Source organism: Caenorhabditis elegans, chromosome III (assembly GCF_000002985.6).
Source record: "Caenorhabditis elegans chromosome III".
Taxonomy (NCBI): Eukaryota; Metazoa; Nematoda; class Chromadorea; order Rhabditida; family Rhabditidae; genus Caenorhabditis; species Caenorhabditis elegans.
In genome coordinates, this window is record NC_003281.10 from 12,226,443 (window position 1) to 12,239,421 (window position 12,979).

The 12,979-nt window shown below is 36.6% G+C and overlaps 3 protein-coding genes and 1 non-coding gene across 4 annotated transcripts; 2 read left to right on the forward strand and 2 right to left on the reverse strand.

Annotated features, from left to right (window-relative positions):
• Nucleotides 1-189: 189 nt before the first annotated feature.
• Nucleotides 190-6,216, forward strand: Y75B8A.19 (RING-type E3 ubiquitin transferase). The gene is made up of 6 exons (NM_067190.5): nt 190-271; nt 857-1,084; nt 2,356-3,379; nt 4,185-4,387; nt 4,451-4,747; nt 5,384-6,216. Exons 1-6 carry the CDS (start codon nt 226-228, stop codon nt 5,674-5,676), a joined length of 2,091 nt encoding a protein of 696 aa, NP_499591.1. The 5' UTR covers nt 190-225; the 3' UTR covers nt 5,677-6,216.
• On the reverse strand, nt 3,703-3,835 carry Y75B8A.47. The gene has a single exon (NR_052796.1). It is a non-coding gene; the product is annotated as an Unclassified non-coding RNA Y75B8A.47 (non-coding RNA).
• grl-15 (Ground-like domain-containing protein) lies at nt 6,190-9,572 on the reverse strand. The gene is made up of 3 exons (NM_067191.8): nt 8,970-9,572; nt 8,052-8,140; nt 6,190-6,469 (listed from the first exon to the last, which is right to left on the reverse strand). The coding sequence occupies exons 1-3, from the start codon at nt 9,205-9,207 to the stop codon at nt 6,287-6,289; spliced, it is 510 nt and encodes a 169-aa protein (NP_499592.1). The 5' UTR covers nt 9,208-9,572; the 3' UTR covers nt 6,190-6,286.
• Nucleotides 9,573-9,741: 169 nt separating this feature from the next.
• fbxa-89 (F-box domain-containing protein) lies at nt 9,742-12,515 on the forward strand (the record flags this gene model as incomplete). The annotated part of the gene is made up of 3 exons (NM_067192.4): nt 9,742-9,881; nt 11,162-11,774; nt 12,287-12,515. 3 exons carry the CDS (start codon nt 9,742-9,744, stop codon nt 12,494-12,496), a joined length of 963 nt encoding a protein of 320 aa, NP_499593.2. The 3' UTR covers nt 12,497-12,515.
• Between the last annotated feature and the right edge of the window lie 464 nt (nt 12,516-12,979).

Genomic DNA, 12,979 nt, shown 5'->3' on the forward strand with positions numbered 1-12,979 from the left:
CGTATATTTTGTATTTTAAATTGCTCTTTAAAAAATCGATCGATACACCATAACTTTATTTTACTAGAATAGTATATAAAATTCACTTTTTTTCCATTTTAATGCCAACTTCCTCCCCCAACCAACCCCAAAATCGTTAAAAAAATCGTATTTTTCATTCACAAATGTAGTTAATTTTAAGATTTACAGAACTAATATTCTATGAGCGGAACAGGATTGTTCAAAATGGTGTTGCAACACCAATTTGACGGCCTACTCGAAGTGATGCCTGGTTTGTAATTTTTTTTTCTTAAGAAATTTGAAAAATATCTCGATTTTCCAAAAATTTTCTCTTTTTTACACAAAATTTGTCGAAAAAGATTGAAAGTAATACAATTTCGTGATTTTTGCGCCAAAACTACGGTGCCCGGTCTCGACACGACAATTTTTAGTTAAATTGAACAAGGTGTGCGCCTTTAAGGAGTACTGTAGTTTTAAACTTTCGTTGCTGCGGGATTTTCGATTTTTTTCAATTTCAAGTAAATTTAAATTAAAAATTTTTTATTTAAACAAACTTTAAAAAAAATCGGATTTCTGGCTTCCCTCCATAAATTGAAATGGAAGAGTTTTTTGCCGAACTAGGCCAGGCCATATCTGGGGTAGATTTACGGCGCGTTGCGTGTCGCATCGCGGCTCGATTATAGTCCGTGAGGAGTACACGACACTTTTCCACGCGAAAAATTCAATGAGGAAGGCCTGAACCCCGTATTAAATTACAGTAACCTTTAAAGGCGCATACCTTTTCCATAAAACAAAAATTTGTCGTGGCGAGACCTGGTACAGTAATTTTTGCGCAAAAAAATCCCCAAAATTCCAGAAAATCCCCGCAAAAAACTTCGATTCACTTCTCGGCATATCGCTGCTGTCAATCGATATCTAGATGACAAATATTTTGATCCAAAGGAAGAAAAATGGTCAAATCTTCATCCCAAATATCGAATAGTTTTGGAGAACTTGATCCGCCAAACAGGGCCTCGACTGTCCCCTCAGGTGACACTTTTCCTGCCGAATACGTTTAACGGAGCATTTGCACCCAGGCAACCTTGTGAGTTGGTTTTTTTTCCCGAAATATTTTAAGTAATTCGAAAAACTGTAACACTTTGAACTAGTAAAAGCCAGACAGAATTTTTTTAAAAATTGGAAAATACTCTGAAATATTTTTTTGCACACGTGGTGTCAGAGTGTCTCATTTCGGACTGATCTACGTTGATCTACAAAAAATGCGGCACAATTCTCTCAACAGATTTCGCATGATTAAAAACGTGCTGACGTCACATTCTTTTGGGCAAAAAATTCCCGCATTTTTTGTAGATCAAATCGTAGTGGGACAGCCAGCCTGGCACCACGTGTTTTCATTCAAAAAATTAAAAAAAAAAAACTTATCTTGATTCCATGTTTTTTATGCTTAATTTTATTATATTTCTCTAAAAAAAAACACCAAAAATACTTTAAATCTGTGTTCCAAAATGTAGAAAATGGCTAATTCAGACACAATTTTGTCAAAAATTTGGCAAGATTTTGGCAAAAGTTCAAAAAAGACATTTTTCAACATAAAACGCTAATTTTTTACCTAAAATACTATTAAATTCCAAAAAAAAATGGCGGAAGAATTAAAAATCCATGAGAACTGTTCGACCAATCAGCGATTCGCCCCGCCCACTTTTGAACCAATCAGGTGGAGTGGGCGGAGTCCTCATTTTGAAGGAACTTCAAAAAAAAAAATTGAAAATTCGACTTTTTCGTGATGTTTTCTTGGTTTTTATTTTGTGATATTAACATTTTTGCAATACGGTTTTTTTTTAATTTTTTGGTCCGAAAAAACCAAAAAAAACTCCAACAATCTCTTAAAAATCCAAAAAAACCCCAAAAAATCTTTTAAAAAACCTCCAAACATCTCTTAAAACTCCAAAAAAACACCCAAAAATACCCAAAAAACCCCAAAAAATCTTTTAAAAAACCTCCAAAAATCTCTTAAAACTCCAAAAAAACACCCAAAAATACCCAAAAAAAAACCCAAAAAGGAGAAAAAGCCGAAAAAACCCAAAATTTATCCCCAAAAACCCAAAAAATAATTTCAAAAAAACCCCAAAACAAACCAAAAAATCTCTTAAAAACCTTTTTAAAACCCTAACAAATCCCTAAAAAATCACCCGAAAAATCCGAAAAAAAACACAAAAAATCCAAAAAAAAACTCCCCCAAAAAACCCAAAAAAAATCCAAAAAAAAATTCAAAAAATCCGCCAAAACCCCAAAAAAAAAAACCGAAAACATCCAAAAAACAAAAAATTCCAGTTCAAAAATTTTGCAATATTTCAGTCGGCCTACCATCCTACTTCTACCACACTTGCAAAAAAGCCGAATCAATTACACAGGCGACACATGCCATGAATCAAGAATACACAGTTAAAATGAAGAATCTTAATGATCAAATCGATGCATATATCTATGATACTCATCTGGATATATTAAAAGTAACAGAGAAACGTGGTGATTATTTGAAGAATATTCCTCATGATTTTGGAGAGCATCCTGACAACCCGAGAAATGGTCAAGACAATCCCAAAATAGAGCTAGAGCACAGAGAAATCCTATGGAACGGGCTCAAGGTTGTTCTAGAGAATGGAAGGTTTTACGAGACAAGTACCACAGAAACCAACGTCGTCGAGATATTCCTGAATGATGAGCTTCTCAACGATAAATTATACATCCTCAAAGCAGAATTCTTTGCTGCATTTTATGCTTCAGAAGAAGCAACCCAGATAGAGGTCATGGTACTATTTGACAACTATTTCATGGCTGGAGGAACAATTCAATACGGGGAGAAGCTTGTTTGTCACCTTCAAGAGATTCCTGGTACCTATGGGACTACCAGTTTCTCTTGTAGTTCGGATTTCAAGTCAATGGTCAGGAAATGTGGGCTGCCACCGATTCCGAGAATTGGATCTCCTTGGAATTCTGATTTAATGGAGAGCATCGCTGAACTTCAACAGGCAATTATTCGCCTTGAAAATCGAGTTTATGATAAAGATTACATCGGGAAGTATACTCATGAGAACGGAGGCTTCATTGAAGCCTATTGTGCTTCGTTGAAAAATCTGTCCAATACGTTGTATCTTCTTGAAGAGGGTACAATTGAACTTCCAGCACACTCGAAGAACTGGACTCCGCGAGAAAAGCTGGCTTACCTGTCGAATTTTGCTCCCGAAAAAGAAATGACGAGTTGTGAGATTGGAAAACCATGTGCGAGCTTTAAAATGATTATTGGACTTGCTAAATCGCTTCGGAAAAATCCGTACAACTTTTCGTTTTCTGGAGAGCTTCTGGCCGAGTTCAGTTTTCAGTGAGTTTTTTTTGTTAAAGGTAGAGTAGCGCCAAATGACCATAGTAAAAAATTTTAATTTTTTGAAAAATCGGAATTTGGCCACTTTTTTGGAAGTCACCCTACATAAAAATTTAGCGGCGGAAATTATGTTTCACTACATTAGAGGCCCGTAAAAATTCTAAAAAGGAATTTTTTTGCAGAATTTTGTAATTTGGAGAAAATATATCTAGAGATTTTTCAGATTTTTCAAAAAAAAATCCAAAAAGCTTCCAGAATACTTTTCAAAAAATTATCATTTGGTGCAGGTTTTTGGCGCCTAGGCTTACACTACCTACGATTAGGCCTAAGCCTAAACACAAGCCTGAGCCCGAGCCTGATCCTAAGCTAAAACCTAAGCCTAAGCCTAATCCTAATCCTAAGCCTGAGACTAAGCCTGAGCCTACGTCTAGACCTGAGCCTAAGCCTAAGCCTAAACCTACGCCTAAACATGAGCCTTAGTCTAAGCCTAAGCCCAAGCCTGATCCTAAGCCTAAACTTAAGCCTAAACCCAAGCTTAAGCCTAAGCCTAAGGCTCAGCTTACGCCTCAGCCTAAGCCTCAGCCTGAACCTAAGCCTATGCCTAAGCCTATTCCTAAACCTAATCATAAGCTTAAGCCTAATCCTACGTTTAAGCCTAAGCCCGACCCTGAGCCAAAGCCTAAGCCTAAACTTACGCCTAAGCTTAGGGATAAAGCCTAAGCCTAAACCTGAGCTGAAGCCCAAAATCTACGAAGTTTCGGTCGTTCTAAGACCCGATACCCCAAAAAAAAAAAAAAACTTTCAGAATCAGAATGGCAATGCTGTCAATGTATTTGGTGCTGGAACGAAATCTACCAGATGCTCCACATGACAATTCTCAATTTGTCATGACAACTCTGTCACATTTCCGACGGCTGTATATTGACAATGTGAAAAAAATTTACCAGATTTTTCCGCACTTTCCCGTTGAAATGCGGCCGGTTGTACTGGATGTCATGTGTCAAAGAGGTTAGTTGTTTTTTTTTCAATTTTTGGCGGGAAATTCAAATTTTCTGATCTCCAATTTTCCAGCGACACCAGCGAATTACCAGGAAATTCTAGAGATCTACAGCTATGAGCCGGATATGGTCACCAAAATGGTCCAAAAGTACCCATATATTTTACTGTTCACACCACACGTCACTCGACCACCGATAAAGCTTATCAGAGATTTTTCCGAGTACATGGAGAAGGAAATGATGAGCAGTGAGCAAGCACAAATGAGCCGAGTGGATGTCATTGTTTTGGAGGAAAATGAGCCAGATGGTCAGGAATCCGGTGTAGATTATATACTAGCTAGGAGCAATAAGCGAGCTCGTGTGGATTTTGGTAAGATTTTCGTCCAATTTAAAGGTTTTTAAAAGAGCACGCGCTTCTGGCTTCCCTCATAAATTGAAATGGAAGTGTTTTTGCCGAACTAGGCCAGGCCATATCTGGGGTAGATTTACGGCGCGTTGCGTGTCGCGTCGCGGCTCGATTGTAAAACAAAATTTATTTGTCCGTGTGGAGTACACGACTTTCCCTGTCCGGCAGGCGATTGTCCATGGAGCGCGAAAAAATCAATGAGGAAGGCCAAGTCTTTTTGAAAATCTGGAATTTTTCAGTCATTTTTCAGCAATTTTTTGAATTTTTTTCTCCGGAAAACACCAAAAATACGTTAAATCGGTGTTTAAAAATGTAGAAAATTAACAATTTTCACACAGTTTTTTGAAAAAGTCCAGATTTTTCGAAATGTGTTTTACCTAAATTAATCTGAAATTTCAAAAAAAAAATGGCGAGAAAATGAAAAGCCCAGCTTGAAAAACGCGATTTTTTAAAATTTAAATTATAGCCAAACTCCCCAACCAATCAGCGATTCGCCCCGCCCACTTTTCAGTCAATCAGGCCGAGTGGGCGGAGTTCGAGAACGCTGATTGGTCAGGAAATTTTTTTTTTTGGAAATCAAGCAATAGTATAAAATTTCAGAAAAATTGGATTTGCTGCTCGAAAGTATAATGCCAGAGGAAGCGCCGGCAAGGGACTACCGAAAAAATACCTCTGAAGGACACCTTGCCGAAATTTTTGGGCCAACGAATAATGAAGAAGCTGAAGAAGAGCCCTCACTACCATCATGCTCATATTCAACACCAAAACGAGTAAACCGCGCGAAACCAGCATTGGACAGCCCGTCTGGAAATTTAAGAACTGCAAACAAGGATCAAGTGGATTTACTCGATAATGTAATGCAAAGATCCGAGAAACGGCAGTGGAAAATGTGAATTTGGATAGCACACGTGGTGTCAGGTTGTCCCATGACGGTTTGATCTACAAAAAATGCGGGGATTTTTTTTGCCCGGAAAATGCGACGTCAGCACGTTCTTTTTTCCATGCGAAATCAGTCTTTTCTCTCGCATTTTTTGTAGATCTACGTAGATCAAGTCGAAATGAGACACTTTGACAGCACGTGTTAGTATTTTCAATTTTCGCCCAAAATTTGAACCCCAGTGCCATTATCAATTTGATTATCTGCTTTAATTTCTGCATACCACTGTCAATCTCATCATTTTCCACAAAGTGTAGGGCTTCCATGGTAGGCAGGCGTAGGCTGCCTGAAACCTGCCGACCTTTCGCCTTGAGACCAGGCAGGCAGGCGCCTTAATGCCTACCTGGGAGCCCTACCGAAATGTATTCTTTTGCAATTCAATTTTTTTGAAAATTCATAATTTATTTAATAACTTCCATTGTACATTGTATTTATTTCTTGCGATCATCTTTAATTTTTTTTTTGCAACTTCAAGAATAATAATATTTATTATAAAGATGCATACATATATTATTAAACAAACTAATAATAATATTAATTAAACAATTTAAAAAAAAACTCAAAATTTACTGAGTTTTGAAGAGATAGCAGTTGAGACCAGCTTGTGAGTGAAGGCAGTAACTTGTTGTAGAAGTGACAAATGAGAATGCACCTTGACTACAAACTACAGTGAATCTACCGCCCAGCTCTTGCTCGGCAGCCTCAACTAGTGCAATCTTGACAGCTGAAGACTCTCCGGTTGTCATTTCCTGGGAATGTTTTGGTTTTGAAAATGTGTTATTCGAAAAGGTCGAGGTAGGCACTGGATGCCTACCTATGTGCCTATATTGATTACAATACATTTTTGGAAGTCGGCTAAGAAGTTAAATTCCCACAAAAATAGTTTTCCAATTAAAATTTGAAATCCTGTGACGAATTGTTCCAGCTCTCATTGAAAATTTGCCAAAAAAAAATTAGAGAAACACCTAACAATACCCTACAGTACCCCTACAGTATCACTATAGTACCCCTGTAGTTTTATTACATTACTTCTACAGTACCACTACATTAACCCTATTTTGCATTACATTACCCTTACAGTATGTCTACAGTACCACTACAGTACCCCTATAGTTTCATTACATTAGCCACATAGTACCCTCACAATGTCGCAACAGTATCAATGCAGTATTTCGACAGTAATACCCCCACAGTGCCACTACAGTACCCCTACAGAACCGCTATGAAACCCGTTACAGTACCCCTACAGTTCCATTACATTACCCATACAGTACCCCTACAGTACCAATACAGTGCCACTAAAGTACCCCTACAGTATTACTACAGTACCGCCACAATATTACGACAGTATCCCTTACATTATCCATGTAGTTAGTCTACAGTACCCCTAGTTTTATTACAGTACCCCCACAGTGCCACTACAGTACCCCTACAGTACCCCTACAATTCCATTGCATTACCTATAGAGTACCCCTACAGTACCAACACAGTACCACTACAGTACCCACACAGTATTACTACAATGCCCCTACAGTATTACTACAGTACCCCCACAGTATTTCAGCAGTATCCCTAGTTTTATGACATTACCCCCACAGTGCCACTACAGTACCCTAACAGTATTACTACAGTACCCCTACATTACCCATGTAGTTTGTCTACAGCATTTCGACAGTACCCCTAGTTTTATTACATTACCCCCACAGTGCCACTACAGTACCCTTACAGTACCGCTATAATTCTATTACATTGACCATATAGTATGTCTATAGTACCCCTACAGTACCCTCACAATGTCCCTACAGTATCTTTTCTAAATGTTCTAATTTATATAATTTTTCAAAATTTTGACGAAATCCTCCCTTACTCTTGATCATTGACGCCTTATTGTATGTTTCTCTAGATTTTTTTAAAAATTATTCAAGGTTCTCATCTTTCTCTATATTTTCCAGTTTTTCTCGCCCACTCACCTGTCCAAATACAGGAAATTTGCCGGGCCGAGAACAAAAGATAATAAACGGGAATTATTGAAAGATAAGGAATCGTGAGATGATTATATCTCTCGGAAAATTGGCTAGCATGATGTCATATTTGGAATCAAGAAAATTCTTATAGAAAATTGTTTACCCAGAATTGATCTACTTTGTCAGCTTATATCTCGGTTCCCTTTGGTTTTATCAAAAAATTGTCAAAATGTAAAATACGTAAAAAATATTTCTCCACAAGTTTACAATACTACACTTTTTAGCAAAACTTATGACAACCGAGATATAAGCCGTCAAAGTGGTGAAAAAGTTTGGTGGAAAATATAAAATGTTTTATTTAACACACCTTTTTCATGATTGCCAAAAGAGAGTCATCATTGCAAGAGACATCCTTGGTACTAACTGATTCTTCCTCTTGGACACCTGCGTCGATTTCTGAAATTATACCAAATTTATTTTGATGAAAAGTTTTTTGATTTTAATATTTAAAGTAGAGAGTTTTGGCCAAAATATAAAATTTCCAATTTTTTTTTTTGAATTTTTTCTTAAAGAATGTATTAAAGAATTTATTTTGGTGTAGCTCAAAAGTTTTTTTAATTAAAAAAAAATAGTTTCAGCGCTTTTAATAAAAGTTAAAAAGCTGGAGTAGCGAAATTTTAATTTTTTTTTTATTTTGCATCGACGCGAAAAAACTGCCAAACTTCGTGTTAATTTTTCAAAATCTTAGTTTTTTTTCTGGTTATCACACTCTACATTACCCTACAGTACCCGTACAGTACCCCTACAGTATCCCTACAAGGCCCCCTAAAAAAAAGCGCTACAGTATCCCTACAGTACCCCCTAAAAACACTACAGTACTCTTACAGTATCCCTACATTGCTACTACAGTACCCCTACAGTGGCCCCCTAAAAAAGCACTACAGTACCCCTACAGTATTCCTACAAGGTCCCTAAAAAAAGCGCTACAGTATCCCTACAGTGCCCCCTAAAGAAGCACTACAGTACTCCTACAGTATCTCTACATTGCCACTACAGTATCCCTACAGTGTCACTATAGTATCCCTACAGTATCCCCTAAAGTTCCTCTACAGTACCCCTACAGTATACCTACAGTACGACTTTATTAGTGCTACAGTGTCACTACAGTATCCCTACCGTATTCCCCAAATTAACTCTACAGTACCTCTACAGTATCCCCTAAAGCAACTCTACAGTACCCCTACAGTACCCCTAGAATTTATAACGTTAAATATCAAAATCAAACCTCTCTTCTTTCTTCCACCGCACGCACAAGTTGGGCAACACGGCTGTGGAAGTTCGATACGTGGCAACGGGATTATTGGAATCCGAATTGGCGGCAATTGAATTTCAGTGAAACACATTGGTGGTGGAGGTGGAAGGCAAATTGGTGGAGGTTGACATCCACATCCTCCATTGAAAAATGTGCACGAAACCGTTGAAATTACGGAGAAAATTAGGAAAATTTGAAGAAAGCTTTGCATTTTGTCAGACTTTTTTTTTGTTGGTTTTGGAGAAAAAATCCAAGAATCCAAGGCACCTGGACATCTTAGATATTGTCCTTATAAGCTTTCATATCCAGAATTTCAAGTTTTATCCTTTTAGACTCCGCCTCTTTGTGGGGGGATTTCCAATTTTCTTCTTTTGGCTTTACATTTCTGGATTCGTTTCTCGAGACTTTCGCTAATGAAACATTTGTGAAAAAAAGAGGTGAGAGAAACAGGGAAAATGAGATAAAAAAGGATCCAGTTTTTCTACGCAAGATCATTGAATCATAACTGATTTTGCAATTTAGTGATAATTTTTTAAAGTTTGATACTGAAATTAAGCATAATTAAAAAATTCTAAAATTCTGACGACGTTTTTTTTTTTTTTAAATTTTCACTTTTGTAATTCAAAACTAAAACTCTATAACTGTATCTGTGAGAATACCGGAATTTCGAAATAAATTTTATTTTATCTTTCAACCATCATAATGTGAATTTCCTAACAGTTATAAAAATCAATATGACACAGTGATGTGTACGATTTTCCAATGCAAACAAAACATTTCACTTGCGTACGCAAAATCACTATCAATCAGCATGACTACAGTTTTCGATGAGATACCTGAGAGCATTTTAATCAAAATTTTGGAAAAGCTGGAATTAATTGACAGGTGACAGGCTCTTTTTTCAGTCAAAAAATTGTTTGTTGGAAAATTAAATATTGAATTATTGTAGACAATTTTACACCCCATTGATTACCTTTGCCAGCTTGTATCTCAGTTGTCGTTGGTTTTATTTTAAAAAAAAATCAACTAGCAAAATATACTTTGGCAGTTCATTTTCTATACTAAATAGTACAGTTAATTATTTGTTAAAGGTGGAGTAGCGCCAGTGTGGAAATTGTTAAAAACTACTCCGACGGTGTCAAAATGACCGAATATCATAATAAAACTTTTCAAAAAAATTTTGAAATTTTTTTTCATTGTCAAAAAGTGACAATTACTCAGTTTTTGCCACTCATAATTTTGGAAATGGTCCAAAAAAAAAAGTTTTTTTCTACATGTTTTAATTATTTGTATTAATGAATGTAGGGGTCGGAACATGCGACATTGCTTTGGATTTCCTGAAAAAGCTCATTTTTTTCAAATTTTTGGCAATTTGCCTAGACTTTGACCGGAACTTATGAAAAATCTAAAAACTTTCGGAGTGTTTTATTATGATATTCGGTCGCTTTAATATCTTCAACATTAAATGACATATAATCTTTAAAAGTTCAAAACTGACTATAGTCGGGTGCGAAGAGAACAAGCTGTATTTTTTTTTTGAAGGTAGAGTAGAACTAGTGGGTGAAAAATCAGAAAAAAAATCAAAGTTTTATATGATATTTAGAAAATTGGAATACTCAGTTTTTACCACTTTTTTGGAACTCGTCGATCAAAAAAAAATTTCCTTCGAGTTTTATAGTCCACCGGGTGTTCTAAATATTAATACTCAAACATTGTAGAGATATCTCTAGAGATTCTCTAAAGATTCTAATGCTATAGTTTTTTAAAGGTGGAGCAGCGCCACAGAATATCATAATTCCAGATTTTTCAAAATTTCCGGTCAAAGTTTCAGTAAATTACCAATATTTTGAAAAAAATGAGTTTTTTCAGGAAATCAAAAGCAATGTTGCATGTTTCGAATGGTAGGAAGAAACGATTGCTTTTGCTCGACTTCCAAAATTATGAGTGGCAAAAACTTAGTAATTGTCAAATTTTTGACACTAGATAAAATATTTTCAAAAAATTTTTGAAAAGTCTTTTTATGATATTCGGTCATTTTGACACCATTGGAGTAGTTTTTAACACTTTCCCCACTGGCGCTACTCCACCTTTAAGTGTCAAAAGCCGTTTAAAAAAGCACCATAGGAATGGTTTTTTTAAACCAACTTTAGATAAGTAATTTTCAGGTTAGTCATTCGAAAGACGTCGAAGAAATTCCGGACAACAGTGGACAATCTTATAAACATTAAAATAATACGCATAACAGTGAAGAACAATTTTTCGCGAATTTCATTGGATAATTACGAATTTGAGTACGACAATGTTGGTGATCACTGCATTGTTGCCTATGGGAATATCTCAAGAAATATCAATGGAGTAGATCATAAGAATTTTGCTTTCGGTGATTTGAATATGATTTTGAATATGTCAAAGCTGGAATTAAAGGAGCTTCAGATAATAATAATTTGTGGGCTTCTGGGAGAGCGTGAAAGCTTCATGGATATTTTCGAAAATCTTGATTCTATTCATTCTCGAAAATGCACTATTGAAGGATTTAATTCTCTGGAAATATCACGAATACTTTCATTTTTCAAAGCTGGGGTGCTTGAAGAAATCGATTTATGTTCGTTAAATTCAATATGCAAAAATAAGGAAATTATTGAACTTGAGCAATGGAAAAAAGCATTGAAGTTGGTATCCAGAAGCCATGTGATTCAGGTCGAGAATCTTTTAAGCTTCAAAGAGTTTGAGGTCTATGAGACAGCCATGACTAAGAGGAGAGCAGTTAAAATTAGAGATGTGAGTTTTGATTTACACCGTAAGTAGTAATAATTATATATTTTTAAAGCTGCAAGAGGGGTGGACGGCAATTTGCAGATTTGCCAGAAATTGTCAATTCCGGCAATTGCCGATTTGTCTAAAATTGTCAATTCCAGCAGTTTGCCGATTTGCCCGAATTGTTAATTTTCAGCAATTCGCCGATTTGCCAGAAATTTTAAATTCCGGCAATTTGCAGATTTGCCGGATTTTTTCAATTCCGGCAAGTTGCAGATTTGCCGGAAATTTTTAATTCCGGCAATTTACCGATTTACCGAATATTTTCAATTCCGACAATTTGCCGATTTGCCCAAACTGTTCATTTTTGGCAATTTACCTATTTGCCGGAAATTTTTAATTCCGGCAATTTGCCGATTTGCCGGAAATTTCAATTCCAGCAAATTTCCAATTTGCCGGAAATTTCAATACCAGAAATTTGCCAATTTGCCGGAAATTCCCACTCAAAAATATTTCTTATGTTAGCAAATTTTTAGGTACTCACAACATCAACAAGCTTAGAAACCGGAACTTTCGAGTTTGCATCGTTTTTCAATTTAAATCAAATTGCAACAGTTTTCAATCCAACCTTCAATATGGACAATTTTGTTAATTCGACATGCATTGACTTCACAAACAATGGTGGATCAAACTTTTTAATTCATCTGGGCCCAAGGTGTTTGAAAATCGAAAAAAACTTGAAATAAATGTAATTTTTGTAAAATTTTATGTAAAAACCAGCCGTTCGCACGCGCTGACTGTAGTTTTCGCTACGAGATATTTCAAATTTTGCGCGCGTCAAATATGTTGTGCAGTACGTATTCTCAGAATTTAGTGCTCCCGGGACTCTGGAAGCCCGTAAAGCTTGAAATTTCTTCTAATTTTTGCAGCAATCAAGCTCGAAGCGCTACGACAAATAATAAAAGGAATCGAATCTTCCCATCGAGACGATGCAGTCATCATTATCAGGAGATCTTCCATCTGAAGACATGAAAAGCTCCCTATAATCCCTAAATACACGTGTTGTCGTCACTAGGGGTGGCTATAGGTCGACCTAGGTCGACCTGCGACCTAGAGGGTTAGGTCGCATTGCGACCTGCGACCTAGCGACCTGCGACCTTGCGACCTGCGACCTAGCGACCTGCGACCTTGCGACCTAGGTCGCATTGCGACCTGCGACCTAGCGACCT

Bases quoted from the DNA above. Each gene is read 5' to 3' on its own strand.
- Y75B8A.19 (NM_067190.5), top strand. From the start codon at position 226: ATGGTGTTGCAACACCAATTTGACGGCCTACTCGAAGTGATGCCTG. The intron at 1,085-2,355 runs GTGAGTTGGTTT...GCAATATTTCAG, and splicing joins ATTTGCACCCAGGCAACCTT to TCGGCCTACCATCCTACTTC. The intron at 4,748-5,383 runs GTAAGATTTTCG...ATAAAATTTCAG, and splicing joins GCGAGCTCGTGTGGATTTTG to AAAAATTGGATTTGCTGCTC.
- grl-15 (NM_067191.8), bottom strand. From the start codon at position 9,207: ATGCAAAGCTTTCTTCAAATTTTCCTAATTTTCTCCGTAATTTCAACG. The intron at 8,141-8,969 runs GTTTGATTTTGA...GTATAATTTCAG, and splicing joins CGGTGGAAGAAAGAAGAGAG to AAATCGACGCAGGTGTCCAA. The intron at 6,470-8,051 runs GTGTGTTAAATA...AAACATTCCCAG, and splicing joins TTTTGGCAATCATGAAAAAG to GAAATGACAACCGGAGAGTC.